General features: G+C 40.7%; 3 protein-coding genes and 1 pseudogene across 4 annotated transcripts in view; 3 read left to right on the top strand and 1 right to left on the bottom strand.

Moving 5' to 3' along the window:
* The first annotated feature begins 361 nt into the window (after positions 1 to 361).
* Positions 362 to 8,271, top strand: LOC144645324 (rho-related protein racA-like; annotated as a pseudogene). The gene is made up of 5 exons (XR_013569260.1): positions 362 to 877; positions 3,320 to 3,585; positions 4,250 to 4,939; positions 6,948 to 7,182; positions 7,985 to 8,271. The product of XR_013569260.1 is annotated as a rho-related protein racA-like (transcript).
* A 33-nt stretch (positions 8,272 to 8,304) lies between these two features.
* Positions 8,305 to 11,800, bottom strand: LOC144647039 (uncharacterized). The gene is made up of 2 exons (XM_078506782.1): positions 11,549 to 11,800; positions 8,305 to 10,677 (listed from the first exon to the last, which is right to left on the bottom strand). Exons 1-2 carry the CDS (start codon positions 11,784 to 11,786, stop codon positions 9,962 to 9,964), a joined length of 954 nt encoding a protein of 317 aa, XP_078362908.1. The 5' UTR covers positions 11,787 to 11,800; the 3' UTR covers positions 8,305 to 9,961.
* Positions 11,801 to 12,093: 293 nt separating this feature from the next.
* Positions 12,094 to 17,623, top strand: LOC144645290 (uncharacterized). Its single transcript, XM_078504808.1, has 3 exons — positions 12,094 to 13,108; positions 13,993 to 14,666; positions 15,930 to 17,623. Exons 1-3 carry the CDS (start codon positions 12,237 to 12,239, stop codon positions 17,111 to 17,113), a joined length of 2,730 nt encoding a protein of 909 aa, XP_078360934.1. The 5' UTR covers positions 12,094 to 12,236; the 3' UTR covers positions 17,114 to 17,623.
* A 2,417-nt stretch (positions 17,624 to 20,040) lies between these two features.
* LOC144645254 (neurofibromin-like) overlaps positions 20,041 to 22,247 on the top strand; it is an 81,663-nt gene continuing 79,456 nt past the window's right edge. Inside the window, exon 1 of the mRNA XM_078504741.1 lies at positions 20,041 to 20,189. Within this exon, the coding sequence (XP_078360867.1) occupies positions 20,127 to 20,189 (63 nt within the window). The 5' untranslated portion in view covers positions 20,041 to 20,126. The remainder of the gene's footprint in view (positions 20,190 to 22,247) is intronic.

Raw genomic sequence — 22,247 nt, 5'->3', positions numbered from 1 at the left:
AGCGCTCCTTTATTCAGTCAACTCTCTCTTAACGGACACCTCTATAAGACTAAGACTAAGATGGACACCTCTTTAAGACGGACACCTGGTGTTGGTCCCGTCCCTGCCGTTTTTCAGTTATTTTACTGTAACTAAACTCCCTAAGACGGAAAACCTCTCCAAGACGGACAGTTGGAGCCGGTACTGACGGTGTCCGTTTTAGAGAGAGTTGACTGTATTCCAGTTCTTCCAGTTCTGGGCAGCCTGGGCTTCTGGCCCTGGCTCTTCGCTTGCGTGACAGAGGGAAGGTGGGGATGACGTCATCATATCAAAGCTGTTTCTTTGCATTGATTGGTCAGCTATTTTAGGACGTGTAGCGCATATAAAACTGTGATGGTTGTAAAATGGAGGCGGGAAGTGCTTCGTTCGCAAGGAAAAGAAAGACGAGAACTTAGCTACTACGACTGTTGCAGATCTGCAGTTTTCTTGACTCAGACTGCAAGGCTAGTTTAACAAAAAAAATGCGAAATGTAAAGCTTGTATTCGTGGGCGACGCAGGCACAGGGAAAACATGTTTTCTCATTTCCGCTACAACTGGCCAATTTCCAGAGGAGTACGTTCCAACAATTTTCGATAATTACACCGAGGATCGTGTCTTAAATGATGGAACGCCGTGTTCAGTTTATCTTTGGGATACAAGAGGAAGAGGCCCAGAAGACTATCACCGACTAAGGCCACTTTCGTATTCCCAAACAGATACATTTGTTGTATGCTTCGACGTGTCAAATCGCAGCTCATTTGAAAACGTGACTGAGAAATGGATCCCAGAAATCCGTCGCTTTGGACCAGACGCACCGGTACTTCTGTTGGCGACCAAAACTGATCTGAGCAAACACTTGTAAGTTGAAGAAATTGATTTACCCTCACGAATTTCTAGAAAGCACGAATTTCTGTATCCACATTCATTTGACACTTTGATCTTTTTTTCTTTGAAGTGGGGGGGATTAGACTTACCTCGTCAACAGCAGTGTGTGTGTGTGTGTGTGTGTGTGGGGGGGGGGGGGGTGATATGTAATAGGAATTGGACCAAGTCGAGTACAATTCATGGAGTAATCGAGCAAGTAATTTCAAAACTGGTCGAGCGCGCAGATCGAGGCTGATTTGAAATTACGAGCACGATTAGTCTCTGAATTGCACGACACGAGGTCCAATTACTAATTAATCGTATCAATAACAAAATTTGAGGTTTTGAACCTTTTTTGTGAGAAAAAGCAAAAGGTAAATTCAATTGCTTGTACAAAAAGTAGGAAAACAGCAAAAAAGCCCATTCAAATGCGCGTGATTGACACGCGAATGGACTGGTGTCCAATTACAGGTATCGCGCACCGATTACGCCACAAATAGGCATGTGCAGAACCAATGAAAATCAAGAATTTTGTAATAGATACGATTAAAAATTGAACGGACCCTAAGGAGGACTCCAAGGAGGTGTTGACCTGGTGATTGTAGACTGTAAAAAAGAAGGAGACAAGCTTACAATTTTCCTCACTAGTAGGGAAATCATACTCATCTACCTTATTCTTACTTATTCTTACCAATTTCACAGTTTTAAAATAATCGCGAAATTTAATATGTGCGCAAAAAACATTGTGCAATTAGTTTAAGCATGCGAAAATTAATACCATATTATAAAACAAAACAATAGAATTTTTAATTAAAAATGTTTGGAAAGTTCTGCAACTACAGTCGAAGCTCTCTTAACGGACACTCTCGTAAGCGGACAGCTCTACCTACGGCCGCCTTGTTTGAAACCCCGTTTTAACTCCCATACAAACTCTGTATTTTTACATTCTCGCAAGCGGACATTCCCGTAAGCGGCCGCGGACACTTTCAGAGATTACGACTTAGACTTTTTCTTTGTTTTTAAGCTCCCGTAAGCGGACACCCCAAAGAAAATCCTATTTAAAACAACCTCTGTATCTTGTTTTTATCAATCAACTTCACATCGCCGTTCGTCACAATAATTGTACAGTAATTACAGTACCATATTTCAGTGTTTGTTTTGTCGACATCCACGTCCGGTTACATTTCGAAACACCCTTACATGCATATTAGCATTATATTAGCTGGGCAGGCTCCCGTAAGCGGCCATCTTTCCCCTAAACCTCTAGTGGCCGCTTACGAGAACCATTCTGGTAAGCGGCCAGCTCCAGTTACGGACACTTTTTTCGCGTCCCGTGGGTGTCCGCTAACGAGAGCTTCGACTGTATCTATCTTTTCCGTCTTGTTTTCAACTAGCACCCTTGCTACCGGGTAACTGTTTTCTTCAGCTTGTAAATCGGACGTAACCTTAGTTAGTACAGTCACCAAAGTTTCTGTTTGCATGCCCCTTGTAGCTACATAACCAGACCTTTGTATACTTCCAGTAGTTTTTTAGACTTTGATGACTGTTCATAAAACACTGACAAATTAAAATTGCGAAATTTAATACACTTTTGCTCTTATGTTTCTTGCAATCACGAAAATTATATACTTTTTTCGTCCATTATATTTCTAATTTACAAAAATGTCATATATCTGCTAAAAATATTAATATATAATGACTGGAGATCTTAGCAAGCTCTACTAAGCTTTTCTAAAAAGATCCCCATATGTTAAAAAATAACAAAAATATAGCAGATGGATATAAATTTCTATAAAATTTTGATGATTTTTTAAATAGGCTATATGTTTTTAATACTTTAAGTTCCTTAGGTAATTTGTTCCAAATTTGGGCCCCCCTAAATTTAATACTCGATTAAAATTAATACTCGAAATTAAGTAAGCGCGAAAATAAGTAAGAATAAGGTAGTTCCTGCTAGGTTACATTTTACTCTGCAGCCTACTCTTCTTCAACTCCTAATTACAGTCTTATCAATTTCCCCTCCATTTCATTTGATCTTCTAATGAAGCTATTTAGTTTAGTTAGGTAGATTAGATCTTCATTTTATTTATTTTTACATTATATACTGAAGGTTTTTGTTTAAACTGTGTTTAAACAAGTTATCTGAATCTAAATGGTGGGAGGGGAAGGGGGAAGGACAGGGTGTCTGAACCTCCTGACTCCCTTACCTTCCCTTTTACTCCCCCTTCCCTCCCCTTTCTGTAGTGGCTGCCTCCTCCTATACCAGTAATATATTTGCGAATCCTCCTTCCTGCCCTCTCTTCTCCTGCCTCCCAATCCTTTTCTCCTGGGCACCCACCCTCCTGTCCCCTACCACCTTGATGCTTTTCCAAGAGGGGTGGAAATTTGTCCTAAACATAAAGAAACATGGAATGATTTGTTTCTTCTCTTTAACAGCAATGCATCCGATGACACCACCGTTGTAACAACAAGAGAAGAAAACGCTCTTGCCAAATCTCTTGGCTTTTCATATGCAGAATGCAGCTCGCTGACTAATAATGGAGTGCAGGCAGCCCTTAATAAAGCTGCTGAAGTGGCTGTTAATTTCATTAACCAGAAAAAAGACTTGAGATCAAAATTATTAAAGTCGTCCTTTAAAAGGAGGAGCAAAAATTCACCTTTAGTTGAGGATGGGCCACTTCCTCCGATACTCCCACCTGGAGGTATATAATAAACATATTTATAGTTATTATCATGATGAATTAGTCATATTAGTCAGTAGTTTATTTTTCAGGATTATTAATAATTATTATCCTGAACATGCATGTAAGTCACATAAGGGTTATTTATACAAGAACAATGAGATGTGATGTGGCTAACTGAAATTTAGGCAAGGTTAAACTCAAGACAATATTTGCTGGCCAGCGGTTGCTCCCCTGAAGTTGGGGCAGCCTCAGGGTTTATTCAGGGGTTTCAGTAAATTTACAGCTCTCCCATGTAGGTCAAGCCATTTCGCTTGTGTTGTCTTTCGAGCAAGTTCTGTCTTTTCGCCGTTTTCGTTCCCACCCACCCTTTCCCATAGGTAGGTACCGGTAAGTGTTTAGCTTTGCCTTTCACTGAGTTTTTTCTCTCAGTGTGACGGTGCCTGGTGGTTGCTGCTACCAGAGTTGTCATGGTTACCATTCACGCTTGCTGGCAGCTCCCACATTGTCTCAGGCACCATCCCCACACTCATCTATAGGCGAAGAGTTTAAGCTAAAATAAAACTCAAACTGTAAAACAAAGTGTGTCTTAAGACTTAGGGCTCCGAAAAAAACCCTTTAATTCTAGCCTGCCCTACAGACAACCTGCCGGCACATGTGATATAACATAAGTTCCATTTTGCAGGTTTGGCACCTGATATAGAAGTCCTCACTTCAACATTTGCAAGTGACTGGCATTCTATGATGTCGGACGCTAACAGTGCAGATGTCAGATTTCTGTTCTCTGATGGTCAGTCTGTGGAAGCACATCAAACTGTCCTTGTTGCTGCATCGTCCATTTTCAAGAAAATTTTCCTCAGCAGAACTCCAAGCCATGAAGTTTATAGTTCCCTCTTTGAAGATATTACCTGGGTTTGTGAAAAGGAATTAAGTAATTGCCCAAATCCACCAAAGGGCTCAAAGCAAAGGGAAAACAGTAATAACATTACATGAAAGCATTTCCAAAGGTGTTTTCAAGGAGGTTTTGGCTTTTCTCTATACTGGGTTGCCTGACATTTCAGAGGATGAAGACCAAAATTTTGTGAAAGAAATTCAAGTTGTTGCTGAGAAATTTCAGTTGGCCAAGTTGTCTGTTATCTGCACAAATTTACTTGAAGGGGATTCATTTCTGAACCTGAGTATTGGTGGCTGGCTTAATGACAACACAGGGCAAGAGGCAAAGAAGTTATTTCTCAACAAGCCATTACTGGCTGATGTCAAGTTCCGTGTGGCGGGAACCACTGTGTATGCGCACAAGGTGATATTGAAAGCAAGGTCAGAGGTCATGGCATCCATGTTGGGTGGGGCATTTAAAGAGAGTGACTTGGATACAGAGGTAAACTTTTCATGTTAATTTGGATTAGAGGCAAACTTAGAATTGGAGACTTCCTCTCTAAAAGCAAAAAATAAATTCAAATCCATTTTGAAGATATCTCTTTCCTTGTTAAATAAAACTGTCTTCCACCCTTTTAATTATGAGGCATTCAACATTTAAAGCATTACACCATAGTATGGTGTCTCTGATTTTTCATTAATTTTTTATAATTTTTTTTTAAAAACTTTAATTAAAAAGGCATTTTTAGAGCTTCTTCAAGTTTAAAATTTTGCAAAAAAATAATGAAACAAGATAAGAGAAATCTGACACCTTTTTTAGACCAATAATTATATGATGTTGCTTGTTATGGTCTAAATGATCAAAACAAAATCCAAAATTTCAATCTTTATATTTCAACAAGACGCTAGGACAGCATTCACTCCGGCCCTGGAAGTGCAGACATAGGGGTGAAGGATTAGGGAGGGGATTGGGTACACATTGGAACTCCGGCTTCCTGTAGTTTGTACTGCTGGGTTTGAGAGGCCAAAATTAAACATAAAATACAATAAAGAACAAAAAAAGCTGCCTAGATAAAACTAGGAATGTAAGACGTGATGTTACAAGGTCAAGACTTTAATGCAAACAAATAAACAAAATGCCCAGTAAACCTAGACAAATAGTAGGAACTTGCTAATGAAGACCTTGCTAATGAAGACCTTGACAACATATGAACTTCTCAATGTGGTGTTTTTTGGTGCAGAAAAGCGGTTTTTCGGGAGGGGCGAAGCGTTCATGAAGCGTTGCATGATGACCAAATAGCAGCTGCGAAGGAGACTAGAATATATATCGTTTACAAAACTCTGAAAACCACATGGTTCCTTCCAAGAACTGAATTCGTAATGCTTTCTACCCTCTTTCTTCATTCTTTTTTTTTCTATTAATGAAACTACTCGTTTGCGTTTTTCTGAAGCACTGCAGTAATTTTCTAAATCTTTTATTAAACACAAAACTTAAGTTTGGTCGCCGCTGAAAGATGATCAGATAACACAACGTCTGTCTCAAAACAGAGATCGATGTCCCTTCAAAACCTAAAAATAATACCGAACTTAAGGTTTGCAAATGAAAGAAACTTGAAAGAAACGTTATTTCAGATTAATTTCCATAGAAGATGAAGCAAATTCAAAAAATGTTTGCGCAGAAATACTTAGCAAAATAGTTTTTTACTTGAGCAAAAAAAATTTGGGGTGCACTTTAATATTATTGTAGTTGTAATTTAAATAACTGGCACGCGTGCATGCAGGCGTGGCGTTTCCGGGGTCTTACTATTTGGAAAACTTAAGTAAATAATAGTAGCTGACCCTGTGTGTCGGCTGTTTCCAACTGCATCTTACATTTTTTTAAATGAACTGATAAGAAGCAATGTTAGTGATTGTATATTAAAATAGTATGTCCGAGGATCTGATGGATTCAAATAATGCATGTTATGATTCCAGACCAAGGATGCAAATAATAATTTTCTTCGTAGATTTGCTCAATTGAACATCAGTAATACTTTATTTTATATTTTTATTATTTATTTAGATTTCCCTATGTTGTCTCAACAAAGATTGCGTTATACTGCAGTGTGATATCACGGATAACGACATACGATCGCACGAGCAGCTTTTATTAAAGGTCAAACGGTCTCTTGCTCCAGCGGCCCTTTGTGTTTTAAGAATTAGAAATTTCTGTTTTCTCAATCTAATAGATTTCATCATAATTATTAGTCTCTTTCGTTCTACATTGTAGTTTTCCTTCTAACTGCACAGAAGTATTTTGCTTTTGTGTTTTACGCGGCGATTTCTTTTAAGTAAACTTCTTTCGATCGGGCCAAACAGACACGAACGATCGTGCGATGGCATAAAAGCGATGTCACCCATCGCTTAAAAATCAATACAATACTTATTAGTTTGAGCCTCACCCAATAAGGTTAACTGGAGAAGTCTTCTTCCTTTGGCTCATTATTTCTAACAACAACTTTATTTTGCAGATTGAGATCAAAGATGCTTCCCTCCAAAGTTTCCTGGCCTTACTGGAGTACCTTTACACTGACCACACCCCTATAGAGGAGGGCGACTCTGTAGATATAATGATTTTAGCTGACAGATTCTGTCTGCCGAGGCTTACTGTGTGAGCTGTACATCACTAAGAAAGTGGATTCCTCTATTCAGAAGAGAATAGCAGATGGTACAAGAGAGGTGATAAACCTCCTTCTAACATCACAGGTGAGACCACATGAGGAAATTGTCTTTTCGTCTTAGTATGCTGCCAAGTAAGAATTTTTCATAGAGAGTTCCACGAAAGATTCAAAATATCGTTTGCTGTTTTCAAATGTCTGTATTTATAGTTTAGGAGTCATTTAAGCTTTACAATTTTGTAAAATATGCAAATTAGAAGACTGATGACATCAAACACCCTCTCTCCTCTTTTTTTTTTTTTCTGTCTGCTGCGTGGGGGAAAAAGGGGGGGGAAAATCGTAAAAAAAAATTTTTCATTCAACAAAAAAAAACCCCCCCCCCCCCAAAAACAAACAGGGACGAGAATATCAAACACTCAACCCAATTTTATATCAGGCATAATTATATAAAATAGTTAAATATGAAGCAACTAGGAGGATTTCTACTCCTCCTGGATGGGGTGCTAGTCCATCGCAGGGTCCCCCCCAGCATAATATGGCGGTACCCATTTATACACCTGGGTGAAGACGTGACTAGGCACTATGAGACCGCGGCCAGGCTCGAAACTGGTTCGCTCGATCCGGAGTCCAGTGCGCTTACCATTAGGTCACTGCACCTCCTATGGGGGAGGGGGGTAGCAATCAAATACTATTCAGCTACACTCACTTAAATGCCAGCACTGATGAACAATCTACCGGTACATGTCACTCTTTCAATCTCTCTGACAGTCAGGCAAAAACATATCTGGTGGTTGGGAGCTACAGATAAAAAACTGTAATTACCAGCACCAAAAGTAATATTTCATCTACACTAACTCTCACAAGACATTGTAACTAATATTATTTTTCAGGCTTACAATGCCAAGCAGTTATCTGGCTGGTGTCTTCATTTCATTTCCACAAACTTCTCTGTGTTTGAGTCAACTGAAGAATTTGATCTTATTCAAGGAGAAAACAGGCAACACGTCTTTGAACATCGCTGGCCACCACTGTCTTATTTAAAAGCATATGAAGAATATGAACAAAAAGTCAAGCGATCAAAGTGTAAAGTTATGTGATGTGTGCACTAAAATCCTACAGTATGGCAAACTCTAGGAATATGCTTATTTTTTTAGGAGTAAGGTGTATAAAGAACAGGTTTTTAAAAATGTAAGTTTTGATTTTGAATTGAATTTATTTATTTGCCCCATAGCTTCTTACAATTCTCATTTTACATAGCAGTCATTGAATTGGCAGGAGATCCCAACAAGTTTTCTCAAACTTTTCTTTGGGGATCCCCTTTTACAATTTCTATTATAGTTATCTAAAAGCAAAAATATTACAAGACAGTGAGACTTATTTAATAATAATGATTACAAACACAAGTTGAGTAATTCTAAGTTTACTTATTGAGCAAGAGTAGGTAGTTTATTTTTCCTTTTAAATAAAGCATAAGATTGAGAATTTTTAACTTCATCAGGTAGCTCATTCCATATTTTGGTACCTATGGCTTTCAGTGAGAATTTCCCATAGTTTGTTCTATGATACTCTAAGTGTAGTGTTGTAATGATCATGTAGATCATTGATTATTTTGCACGAAGTAGTTTATAAATGTTTATATTTTATTTAGGGTATTCAAACAGCTAGTAACAAATTTAGACCCACCGAAGAGAAACTGTTTAGTTGTTTATTATAAATTTTATAAAAGCTACCTGAAAATATATTTTATTACAATAATCAATTTTGCATTCAGTGCATTGTAAACGGAGTAATAATTAATTCATAATAATTATAATTCACATGGACTATATATATATGTAAATAAAAATAAAATAGCCTTAATGAGGTAATAAAACACCATTTCTTTGTGTAAGAGAATAAAGTACATTTTTTTATAATAAAAAACCGTGTAATTATTATCATGTATCAATGTAAATGATATGAAAATACAGGTGAAAATAAGTGTTTTAAGTCAGGAAAATTTTATAGTTAACATTCATTGCACTTCCATCCCACTTTAATTGAATTTCTGCTAGTAAAAGGTTTTTCTAGTAATTTTCAACTTTGTGAAATCTTTTAATTTAGTTTCTTCTAATCCTGTCTTTTCTGGCTTTAGTAGACTGTAAGCAGTCCCTGTTTTCATAATCTTGCGAATATGTTAGTCCCCATGAATGATCAGCGAACAGTTTCTCCTTGTGTTATCAATATACTTTTAAGCAAATGGGTGATGAGAATTTAAGGAAAATCATCAGCTGGGGAATCAATATTTATGCACTACCAAATTCACTAAACAGTGCAGCTGGGAAGGAGGTGGAGGCTAATAACTTTAGGACGTTAGGGTCCGTTCATTTTCTACGAGGAAGGGGGGCTGGTGGGATTTGAGGGGGGGGATGCAAAAAAATATGGCTTCAAAGGGGGGGCCAGGCAAAAAAATATGGTCAGGAAGGGGGGGGGGTCACTGAAAATAATTATACTTTTAAGTGCTGTAATAGGGGCTTCTGTATTAGTTAAAAGTCTTGCCAGAATGGATTTCGAGGGGGGGGGGGCAGGAAAAAATTTCCGATGAAGAAGGGGGGTCATTATATACAACAGTGACTGTCTGTCAAATCCCACTAGCCCCCCCCCCCCTACCCCATAAAAAATGAACGGTCCCTTAAGCTCATGAAATTGCTTTTCTCTTTTTCAGTGGGAGGGGGCTTATTTCGAAGAGGTCAGGGGTATTTTCAAATTTCTTTTCAGGGAAAAAAGCTTCTATAAGAATATTGCATTTTGTGAATTATTATTGAGAAGGATTAACTTTATTGAGTGAGAGTGGGACTTTATAAGGGTGTTACTGAATTCTTGCCCTCTTATTTAACAGAGTGCAGCATCATTTCCATAAAAAGATCTAGATCCATTTTTGTGATTAATCGAACATTAGCCGACTTTTTGAGCAATCCTCTCCAGTCGATAACCATCTGCCCGCGCGTGATACCCTCCTTGAGTTCCATTGTCGCATGAACAGATGTTTCTTCCAGAACAATACGAGGCTGTATTGCTGCACAGATTGCGTAAGGATCACAGGTTATATAAGGACCTTTCATCTGGGCTTCATATTCTTTAACCTTTGACATAATCTTCTTAAAAAATTCTGATCGTTTGGTACCAGCTCCTACGTAGTTATCAAAAAACTCCCAGTCCAGTTCATGTTCCAAGCAGGTTTCCCAGGACACAAGGGATATGGGGCACTTGAATTGGTTTAGTACTACATGAGCTGCTTCAGGGTCAGCACCAAAATTGAACTCTGCCGAAACCCAGTGATTTCCTTTGCCATGGATGCAGCCGCCCATTAGAAAGATTTCCTTCACTCTTGTTGTAAATTCGGCATCAAAATGAGAAGCTAAAGCGACGTTGGTCAAAGGGCCAATTGCTATAATGACAATCTCGCCAGGGTTTTCTTTCACAAGTTGGACCAAGGCTTGAGCAGCATGGGTTTCTTTGAGGAGGCTCATGTTTGGGTCGTCAAAATCAGGTGCATCTCCCAGGCCATCAACACCATGATAAGATGGTTTTTCAAATGTATTTCCTAATATTGGTAAAAAAGTAATAAAATTTTTTATAAGTTTTAATAATTTTATGTCATACATTTATGTTATTGCAATAAAACTACATGGAGGGGAAAGACAGTTTTTTTCCTAGTTCCTGCTGTACCTTAGCCTGCGAACGCAGACGCATTTCCGGAAATGCATCTGCATTCGCAGGCTAGCTGTACCTTAGTAAATCCTATCAATTGGTGTTTTTTTTTTTTTTGCAAGATATGATCCAATGTTGCAAAATTTACCCCTATTCTTTAATCCTTCTGGTTCTGCCACCTGGGTAGCCTGCATAGTTTTGGGTGCATATTCGGAAAACCAAATGTGCCAATTTTTGGAAAACCAACTTCTCCAAAGAAACGTTGTATTTTTTCAGATAAATACCTACTTTCATCTTTTACCAAGTTCATGGTTTGTAGTTTGGACAGATATCAAGGAAAAATGATTAAATACTAAGCGTGGGTGGTGAGGGTCCCAGCACCCTTTCCTTGCACCTCCCCCCCCCCTCCTCTCCCACCCCAGTCTCGCCATTGGCTAAATGGAATTTTCTTACCGAATGCGCGCAAAGCTCAGTTTTTCCCCTTAATATGTGTCTTTATATGTCGTTTTATTTATGTTATTGCATTTCTACTATATTATTCTGTCGTGTTCCTCACACTAGTGACATGAAACAAAATGAGGTGTTTTCTTTGTTTGCGTGATCTTGCCGTCATGTCACTAGCTCGGGCGCTAGCTAGTTCAGTGAACCAGACCTATCATCGTCTCCACTTTCTCTCTATTCTTGACCGCCGTTCATGTCAACTATCGACAACAGTATGCAAAAAATTGTATAGGGATATTTCCTTTTTTTTCTAAGTACCGTACCTATCATGGCTCGATGTGCGCCCTTGTACACGGGTATGTCGGTTCGGCCGCAAACTTCAAGGGTCTTGAGGACATTCTTGGTAACTTGATCAACGTCCACATTTCCAAAGGTACAAGTGATAGCTAGAACATCTACTTCTTGGGAAAGCGCGATCATGATAGCTTGGGCGTCATCGATACCCGCATCACAGTCAATTATAAGTTTCAACCTTGCGTGTGTTTTCCCTGTGAAAGCCATTTTGTATTCTTCTCCTCTCCGGGACGAAGTGAAGGCGCGCAGGAGACTGGGGAAAAGTAGATATGAAAAAGAAAAGAGCCCGGGGAAGGGTCCCACGGTGGCCATGTCAGTTGCCGTTTTCTTCATTAAAATATTTTTTCAAGTATTTGTAGCTTTAAACCTTCTAAATAGCGTTAAAACTGAGTAGTACTCGTGTAACTTTAAACTAAATCCTTTTTTCTATAATAGAAAATATTTTAATGGGGGATGGGGGAGGGGAGGGGGAGGTGGACCTGAAGTGGACATCAGTGGACACGTGCTAATCAAAGATGGCGGCCGCCAGGGTATTGTGAGTTCTGTGTGTTTCTCGTTGTAGCTCGTGTTTGGGTAGACGATTTTCAATGACAACAAAGCAGATTGTGAGAAACAGCTTTGGTATTGTTTGACTTGGTTGCTGAGAGCAATTTTGGAATGTATTCCCGTTGTTTAAACTTTCAAATTGCGCATCGGTTGCGCTTTGCCAGCGCTGGTCTTCGGAGCACACGGGTTAAACTGAGAGAAATTCCGCATAGGGTGCAGTTAGCTTCCCTCTCTTCCACGCCAACTGAAGCTGAAACACAGAAGAATAGTAAAAAAGGTGACGAGGATTCGAAATCTTGGAAAGAAAATCCGAGTCTCAAGTATTGGATCATTGGTACACTTGGGATTTCAGGTGTAATTTATCAGTATGTTTACAGAAATCACGAGAAAAAACGCTTGCGGGTGAAATCACTACCCCTTGCACCCAGTCATTACGTACATACTCGTGAACAAGATCTGACAGCTCTTTCTGCACTCCATGCTCAATTGGAAAGGAGTGGATCTTTAACTGTTCTACACATTGTTGGATGTCCAGGCTCTGGGAAAACCGAGCTTGCTCGAGCATTCGCTGAAAAACTTGCCAAAAATGAAGAGGAAAGGTATATTTTTCTTCCAGGGAATCTTTTGTATGGAACTTTGAATGGGTCGACAGTAGACAGCCTTCTTTTTGATGTAAAGAGATTTGCAATTTCTATTGGCTGCTTGGAGAGTGATTGGACATCAAAGGCAGGCGAGGATGTGCATTTAAACAGTCTGTCCAAAGAAGAACAGCTTGATTGCTTTGTTGACGCTGTCAGAGAAAAACTTTATGACAGCCAAGGATGGGTTCTCATTTTGAAGAACGTTAATGACAGTGAGGTTCTTAATCGGTGGTTTTCCAGCAACTCACAGAATAGTTGGGGTAATGGAACAATTCTTGTTACTAGAGAAATGAATACAAGTAGGGATTCACTGGTGAAAAATACTTACAGTGTCAATGAAGGGTAAGACATGCTGCTTTATGCATACCATGTAAAAAAAGTATGATAGTACTGACAAGATGCAGGTTGAACCCCCACGGGGTACTCAAACCAAGCAGCTCTGCCCCAAGGTCAAATCCTTTACTCTTTTATATACCACTTGGGACAGAAAAGAAAACCCTTTGGTGCACCCTTGATAGAAAATGGTACCCCTTTCACATACCTTCAAAAGGGATAATTTTTTACTTGAACATCAATAACCATTTAAAATACTTTGATGAAGTGACCATTTGGTGGGTCTTTTGAGATATTTTGAAATGCCCTTTTAAATGCTTTAGTGCTTTTCACCCTTTTGTATGACAAGCTACAAGAGAATGTTTTCCATATTATTATTTTTTTTTTTTTTTTTTTTTTTTTTTTTTTTTTTTTTGGTTTGTGTGGGGGATAAAAAAAAAAAAAAAAAAAAAAAAAAAAAAAGGGCCGGGCAAGGGAAAAAAAAAAAAAAAAAAGAAGAGAGAAAAAAAAAAGCGAAAAAAAAAAAAAAAAAAAAAAAAAAAAAAAAATAAATAAAAATAAAAATAATTATCTTCTATACCTACATAATAAATATTTTTTTTTTTTTTTAAAAAAAAAAAAAGGCGGGGCGGACACCAAAAAAAAAAAAAAAAAAAGGATGGCCTTATTTTTATTAATGGTTACTTTTTACACATCCTTTAAGCATTGTTATGACATTAACTAACCAACCTTGGAGAGAGATGAAAATGTAGCTTACAACTCTTAAAAAAATGTGCACAAAAGCTTAGTCCAAAATTTACTTTTTCAGGTCTTAAAAATGCATTCAAAATTAATTTCATGCAGGTAGCAATATATTTTCTTATTCTTTTATGTGTATCTCATGTTTCCTTTAGAATGGGCACTGAGGAAGGAGTTCAACTTCTTTCAAAGTTAGCTGGATTACAACAAGACAAGATGACAGCCGCTAAAGACATTGTGACACTTCTTAATGGTATCCCTCTGGCTCTGACATGTGCTGGCCATTACATGCAGTCAAAGGCTTCAAAAAATCCTGAATACTCTAGTTCTGACTTTTTAAATGAAGTGAAGCAAGAGCTACAGAACTATACAAAGGTCAGTGACACTCTCTTGAGTCCCACTCAGGTCATGGTTACCATGGAAACCAAGAATCTTGTCCAAGAAAACTTTCATCTCCTCCATGCATTTGACTTCCTTGGAACATGCACACCTGATTGGCCGATTCCCATTACATTGATTGCGCTGCATTTAAGGTCACCCGATTTCAACTTACCTCCAGTGGTTGGCAGTGGACCAGCCCTTCCAAGCCAGAAACCCGCCGAGGCCAAACAGGAGGAGACGGCTGGAGAAGAAGTGGAAGAAATGTTTTTGTCGATCAAGAAGCTGGCTAAGAACTTGGAGTCCTTTATGACAGCAGTGAAAGATAACGTGGATGCCATCAAAGCAATGCTTAATCCTGAACTGCCTGAAATGCCACAGATGGTAGATGGAGTGGTCGAGATGTTGAAGGCATGTCCTTTGGTTTCTGTTGTGAAAATGGAGCCTATGGGTAAGTACATAACCTTGTTTTGTGGATCACTCACTCACTCACCCATTCATTCATTCATTCATTTGCTCTCTTAATATTCTGCTCCCTCAGCACTTACAGTCATCCCTTAACTCCCTCATTCATCGACTCGTTTACTACTTACCTTGCTTACACACCTGCCACCTGAAAGTACAGAGCAGTTAACTGTAGCATATGACTGAACTAAACTTATGGGAAACACGGTTAGTGCGCCAGACTCCAGATCAAGCAGCCCGGGTTGGATACTGCCTCTCTCCACCCAGGTGTATAAATGGGTACTGGCGAATTTACTGCTGGAGGGTAACCCTGCAATGGACTAGCATCCAATCCAGGGGGGAGTAGCAATACTCCTAGCCACTTAATGCTTTAGAAACTGGGAAAAGCTCTGGCCTGATGAGCCACTTGCCTCAACAGCAGGCTTTATGACTGAACTTGATAAATTATTGTTTTTAGGACTGTCCAGGCGTGATATTAGGGACTTTAAGATACCTGGACGGCTGACCTTGGGACGGCTGACCGGAAGTAATTTTCCGTGTGCCTATATTGCGCGCCCGCTCCACGCACATTGCTTTCCGCTCCGTCCGCTGTGTCGGGCGTGAGAAGTAGAGTTTTGCCGTCCACCAGTGCGGGGTGCTTTTTGTATGATTTCGTTTAAAAACGCATTATTTTTAATTCTGTTACTTTGTTGGATGGTCCTTTATGGTTTCTTGGTTGGTACTGATGAAGTTACCGTAGGTCAAGTTATTTGCGTGCGTCTGCTTCCTGTGGCGAGCGTGCGGATGAACTTTCTTCTGTGTTTCTACAAAATCAGGATTTGTACCCTGAGATGAGAATAGTGCTTTCGTCCCAGACTTTGGGCTGAAGCGCCATGTTTTTCTTTGCATTTTTGGGGCTCAGGAATTATTGATCTCTCGGCCGTCCTCCGTTCCCGCCTCTTACGTTGGAGTTCCCGCCAAGAACGTCGACATCGGCCATCCTCCCGCGATTCCCGTCCTCGAGGTCGCCGTCCAGGTATCTTAAAGTCCCTATTCAGCAACTCGTGATCTCTTCCTCAGGAATGTGACCAAACCCTACTCAGGGTCTTCTCTCTCTTGCTTGGGGGAGGGGGTTGGTAAGGGCAAAGATCCTGGTATAAGGGGCTGGGGTTGATTAAGCAATCGTTTGATCAGAATACGTGACCTGCGTGGTACTCTACGACAACCCATAATTTTGCTTTTAACCAGTCATTGTATTGTTTGTTACTAGGTGTGGAGACAGTGGTCATTAGTCCCTTGGTACATTCAGTGTTCCAGCAACTCTTCTTGTCCAGAACAATGCACCAGCTTGAAGCAGAGTATCTGGCACGAGCTGAAGACAAGCACAACGCAAGCTCGTGGTTCCGCCGCTTGTGGAGTTTTGACGCTCAAAGGACGCTTCAGGAATACCGTAATTCCCTTGGTGAAGTCTCTAACGAGGAAGCTGTTGCTAACGCTAATGGCGCGCCAGATAGTGAGCTTCTACCACCGTTTACCGGGCCAAATGTTAGTGATCTGCTGCAGGAGAACGAGTTGGAGAGCAAGGAAGAGTTCAGGAAGATTAAGACCCGGGACGCAATTCGTCACTGCCAACAACACACGGCGCGCATTTTGAAAACCATCAATGGGGTGGCCTCGGTTTGTGGGCAGGACAACCAGACGCGAACTCTCGCCAGACTACTCAAGCCCCACCTTGATCACATCTTAGCCGCTAGTACGTCAAAGAGCCTGGGCCCTAAAAGTCGTGCTCATGCCATTTCGGCCGTAGCATCCATCGACGCTTCGCTGGGGAATCTGGAATCCAGTAGAGCCCTGCTGGAAGATGTCCTGGTGATTGAAATGCCACTGTTTGGTGAATCGAGCCTGGAAGTTGCGTCCACATTGACTCGCCTAGCAGATGTCTACAGCTCGCTGGACGACCTGCAAAAGTGCCGAGACCTTCTAGAAAGAGCGATTCAAATTTACGAGTCGCAAAGAAGAAAGTCTGGTGAATACAAGCAGCCTCTTGATTACGCTCGTACCCTTTCCGCACTCGGTGCTACATACGGGAGTCTAGGTTTCAAGGAAAGAAGTCGGGACTACATCGAGCGAGCCTTCCAAATCCTGCAGTCAGCGGCACCCACCAGCCCAGATGAAGTCGAAGCCCGCAGGTTCACCAGTGACGTGGCCAGCACACTTACCGATCTGGGACATGCGTATCTTTCGTTAGGCGAAACAACGCCCGCTCGACGGTTTTTGGACATGGCCCTAAACGGACACAAAAACATTCACGGAGATGAACACCCAGAGGTCGTACGCACTTTGACCGTGCTAGGGATTGCCTACACCATGCAGGGAAACTGGCCCGAGGCAAGGAGAATGAGAAAGGAAGCTGGCAAGCTGCAGGCAAAACTTGATGCAAAACCGTTGATTTAACGATCTACATTGCGGAACAAAACAAAATACCAACTTCTGAAATTTTTCTTATCTTCAAACCATTAGGCAATTAATCGTTCAGTCAGAAGTTTAAGTGGTGACCAGGTCGTGAATTCTCTTAACTGTTTTTGTAACAAGTTCAGTAAGCAGTTCATGAGATTTTAGAACCTCATCTGATAACCGTAAGAAAAATGTCTCCTGAAGTCAAATTCTCCCAAAATAAATAATATACACAAATGCAAAAAAAGGAACGGGTCAAAATGAAAGTGTTGCCCATGTGCTTTTCTGTTTCACTCATTTTTTTCCATTTTGGAAAGTTAAATCTAGCAGTTTCGAGAAACACGGTTGTTTAAACTGAAAGTGGCATTGACCAATGCTCAAAAAGAAATTCCGTGAAATGAACTTTGAAACATCTTTATGTGATTTTTTTATTACAGCAAAATAAAGAAGTTTTCGAATTATGCAGAGATTTATAAGATGTTCAACACGCAATAAAGACTACATGATACATATTGTTGACGCGTTTTATTTTTGCTAGATACAAAGAAAAGGAAAGTTTCGTAGGGCGCGGGAGGTTTGCCTGACGTTTAGTGCGTTCTCTCTCTTTCTCTGCCGCGTGCGCGGAAACGCGGTATTGCGAAAGCTCTTCCGCGAGCACTAGGATATACCGTAAAATTTTGATGTGCCCTTCGGGTTAGGGAAATTTTTATCCCCAGTTTTTTAAAAAAGTTTCGGTTTATTTTGAGAATGGGCTTTTGTTTCTTGTGTCCTAGGGGTGGGCATGCGTTTGAAATTTGCGGATTTATTTTTATGCGGGGGGAGGGGGGGGGATTATCATTCTAGTGCCCTGTACTCAAATTTCCTCAAACAGGCCTTTTGGAGGCTTTTTTTCATGGAAGGGAGGGGAGTTTATTTTCGGGGGCAGGGAAGATCACTATTTGAGGGAGGGTGTGGGGGATGAACATGCCTCAAGGATTGCACTTGGAGGCCTTATTTTTAGGGTGGGGCTTATTAAAATTCTACGGTGTTCTCATGTATCTGCCAGCAACTATAGTCAGTAGTTAAAATTTTAGTTATTAAAGCACAGTATTTGCAGTCCAGTGGCCCTGAGGCAAGCGGCTTGGTACCCCAGGGCGTACAGTCTTGGTCGTCTCCTTAGAGAGGAGCGACCTTGTTATTTCTCAATCGAAACCATCGGCGGGACGTTCTCCCGCTCTTCCGTGCGGTGGCATTGTTAGCACCATCCATAAGGTCTTCCTCAAGATTCTCGTTCGCGGCGATTGAACTGTAGCGCGACGCGGCAGAGGACGCCCTTGAACTCTCGCTGCCGCTGCTGGAGCTGTAATCAGAGCTGCTGTCACGGCAGTCTTCCACGTCTACGCCAAATATTCTAGCAATGGCTTCGTCCGGTGCGAGATCTGTAGGACAGCTGTTAGGGTCTTTGGCCGCCCTTAATCCCATTGACGTTTTGATCCTCTTGACGAGTCGTATGCTTTTGGTGCGCACCATTTGCTCAAGGCGTGGTTTTCTCTTCAGTTTTTCCTCAGCCAGTTTCTCTCTTTTCTTGAGTACCTTGGAGTACACCTGTTGCCATTCGGACGGGCGTGGCGGTGGCAAAGAAATGCTGGGTCCACTGTGGTGGCCCGATGTGCCAGGACACTCACGCGCGCCCGCCCCATTTCTAGATTGGCGCTCATTCCTCGAGCTAGAACAAGTAGGGCTTTCCACTGGTGCTAACGAGAGAGAATGGACGTTATTTTGCTGCCCAAGTCCAGTTATTTTCACATTCCTGGGCAGACAAGTCTTGCCGCGGACCTCCAAACTGAAATCTGCCAGATCTTGTGGATGGGCGACATCACATTCATCTTCAGACAGAAACGACGATGTACTTGTCTCCTGTGATGTGCTTGATAGCGACTGCTTGTCCGACTCGACGTCAAGAACTTCAACGCTAGCAGATACCACCGCGGCAGGCCCAGTGTCCTGTCTTGTTTCCAACGGACATTCACATGAACCAGCGTTTGCGGGACAGTTAATGCGGATGTCAACGACTGGTGTTTCTTCTATTTCTTCACATTCCACATTTTGCTCGTCTTTCCCTTTTCTGCGGTTTGAGCAAATTACCGAGTTGCAGCTCCCCATTGTAGCGCAGGTCTTATCTCGAAAAAAAACTTTTTTCTGATCGCTTCATTGTGACGCATAGATGATTAGCATTTGACGTATTCTTGATTAGTTTCACGCGCGCGCTGCCTCGATTTGGATCCAAATACGTTTTCCACTCCTCCCCTAATTTTTACCTTTTAATTTATTTTCCATACATACCACAAAGGCCATGTTGAATAGCCCACAGCGGGGATAATCTGGCTTTGACTGCGTAATTTGGGTAAATTCAACAAAATATACCGCTAAAACTTAGGCGAGGAGGGCGGGGGCAAAAGGTCTTTTTTCCTCCCTTCTCACGCCCGAGCCACAGGAAAACCATAGCTTGTGGGATTCCTGTGTGCAGGCTAGCACTTACACAATATAGGAAGTAAAGCTATCTAAAACGATTACATAAACGCTTCTTAAATTATGATTTATCGCATGGGGTGGCAATGACAGTAAAGTATATCCAACGGCGTCAACTTGGCGGAAAATTTTCTTGATTTTCGAAACTAACACAAACTAATGGCGTCATAACCTTTGATAAAAAATAATAATAATAATTAAGATTTTTGTCGAGCTTGATTCTGAAAGGATTAAGCTATGCTCTCTTAAATAACTCATGCTCTATTTTGTTCATTTTTAGCGGCGCTCGTTGTTGTGAAATTTTCCTGGGTAAATATCCTGACGGAAGTTGTCCTTGTTAGCTAAACGCGCCCATGCCCATATTTGGAAAGGGATAATCGTTACGTATTTCCGGTCGTACATTATCTTCACACACCAGACAAAATACGACCGCGGTTTGAACGATTTCGAACAATGTGGAGGGTAATCTTGATTGCTGAGAAAATCCGATACATAATTGTGAATCATGCAACGGGAAAATAAGTCCGATGACTGGGTTAAGCTCGTGTTACGGCGATTTCGAAATCAGGTAAGCTTGCTTGGGTTAAAACCACCGTTTTCTACATGCTTGTGCTCAGACGAGCTTCATGTCCAATCTTGTGTATGTTGTGTTTGTAGCATGAAAATACGTTTGTCAACTTGTTTCCTTGACATTCTCACCTGTAATGGATGCTTTTCTCTAATGCCGAAGTGTTTTCATTCACAAGGTGTTATATTTTTCATTGATTCTAAGAATACAGATTTAAGTTTACTCATCTGTGGCTGACACCACAAATTGTTCATTTGATCATTTTCCACCGCAGCGGAATTTTTCACACCAGGGTTCAATTTAAGCTTATCTTTTCTTGCCTCGGCAAAACGACTTAAAATAGCTTAAACACACAGAAATACATTTCCTTTTTGGGAAGATTGTCTGTGAAAATTTATGTATATTTGCATTTATTTATATCTTCACCTATGCTTGAAAGAAACCAGCTCGATTTCACATTTGTATGGTTGATTGATTGTTTCACAAAATTTGTGTTAAATAATTCAGCCAGGAATTTAATAATAAGCGTAACTGCTTTGCAGTCAGGCTACAACAACGTAAATGGTGGTAAAATATATTTTTACATGGAAACGAAAGTCCGCGACTGTCGAGGGTTGTTTTCCAATGTTTGAATATAATTTTGTCATTCAGACTACTGCAGCAAGATGTCGAGGGTCTACGAATTTGTGTATTGAATTTCTCCCGCCAAGCTGTATTTACGTCCTTATGCAAATTAACGGTTGAATACAGGAGACTGTTCATACAAATCTTTGTGGTTGTTAATATCATTGTAGTTAAAGGAGAAGTTCACTCCAGAATGGCCATTTATTTTCTTTACGCCAATAAAAAGTTTATACAAAGATATGTTATTCACCAAACTTTCAGCCTCCAACGTGTGCTACAACCCTACGAAATCTTTCCCAAAACTCGACACATGAACGCCACCATCTTGGAGCTGGTAATGTATGCATGACGTCAAAAAGCTCAGCCTGAAGTTTGGCGGGAAACTTTTAATACTCGAAACTCCTTGTTTCTTCGTATTGGCTTTTGTTTGTCAAAATGCCTGTTTTTGCAGCTCCGTTTTGCTCAAACAGAGCTCCCCAAAATACAAAAAACAAGGAGTTTTGACAATAAAAATTTTCCCGCCAAACTTCAGGCTGAGCTCTTTGACGTCACGCATACATTACCAGCTTCAAGATGGCGGCGTTCAGTTGTCAAGTTTTGGAAAAGATTTTGTAGGGTTATAGCGAACGTTGGGGGCTGAAATTTTGGTGAATAACATATCTTTGTGTAAACTTTTTATTGGCGTAAAGAAAATAAATAGCCATTCTGGAGTGAACTTCTCCTTTAATGATTACTTGGGACTGGCTGAAAGATCATCTCAGATCACATCAGATCAGATCCAGGACTGTCAATAACACTGAGCACCTGCAGAAGCTCTGTTGGGTATTCCGTTGTGAAAGACTGGCTAAAATGTGTGGTTCTAGAAAATATCCATACCCACCCTTCAGAAGGTCATTGAAAATTCCATGGGAGTGGGTGTTCTCAAAAGCCAAATCTATGATCGTGAAGTACGAACAGTAATTTCCAGAGGGATGGGGTGACTCAAACCATTAAGCCTTAGGTCGGGGAGGTATGGATAATATTTATTTTCTGGAACAGCACAATTCATGCAGCTCCCTATACAAAGGAGCTTCTTAAATCACTCTCCAATGGGTGCTGCACAAGGACAGCCACCTACTTTAAATGGTATTGAAAGCCCTGCAGATCTATCTGTCTGTCTCATTCTGGGTACAGAACCCACCTAGATAAGTCAGACTGGTCTAGACCTGTCTGTCCCAGATGAAACTAAAAATTAAAACTAAAAATTGGTGGATCCAAGCAAGTGATGTTCTAGCATAGCCTGGAGGTATCCATGGCAACCTTGCAAGTCCCAATCACTAGGTACCATTCTGCTGATCCAACCATTCCATTGCCCCATTTTCACAAATGCTTTCGGCGACAGCAATTTCATCCGTGGGAGGCGCAGTGGCCTAATGGTTAGTGCGCCGGACTCCG

The sequence above is a fragment of the Oculina patagonica genome, chromosome 3 (assembly GCF_052425735.1).
Source record: "Oculina patagonica isolate OP01 chromosome 3, crgOcupat, whole genome shotgun sequence".
In the NCBI taxonomy this organism is placed as follows: Eukaryota; Metazoa; Cnidaria; class Anthozoa; order Scleractinia; family Oculinidae; genus Oculina; species Oculina patagonica.
The sequence above is the reverse complement of the archived record's forward strand: the minus strand, read 5'-3'. Positions and strand labels throughout refer to the sequence as shown.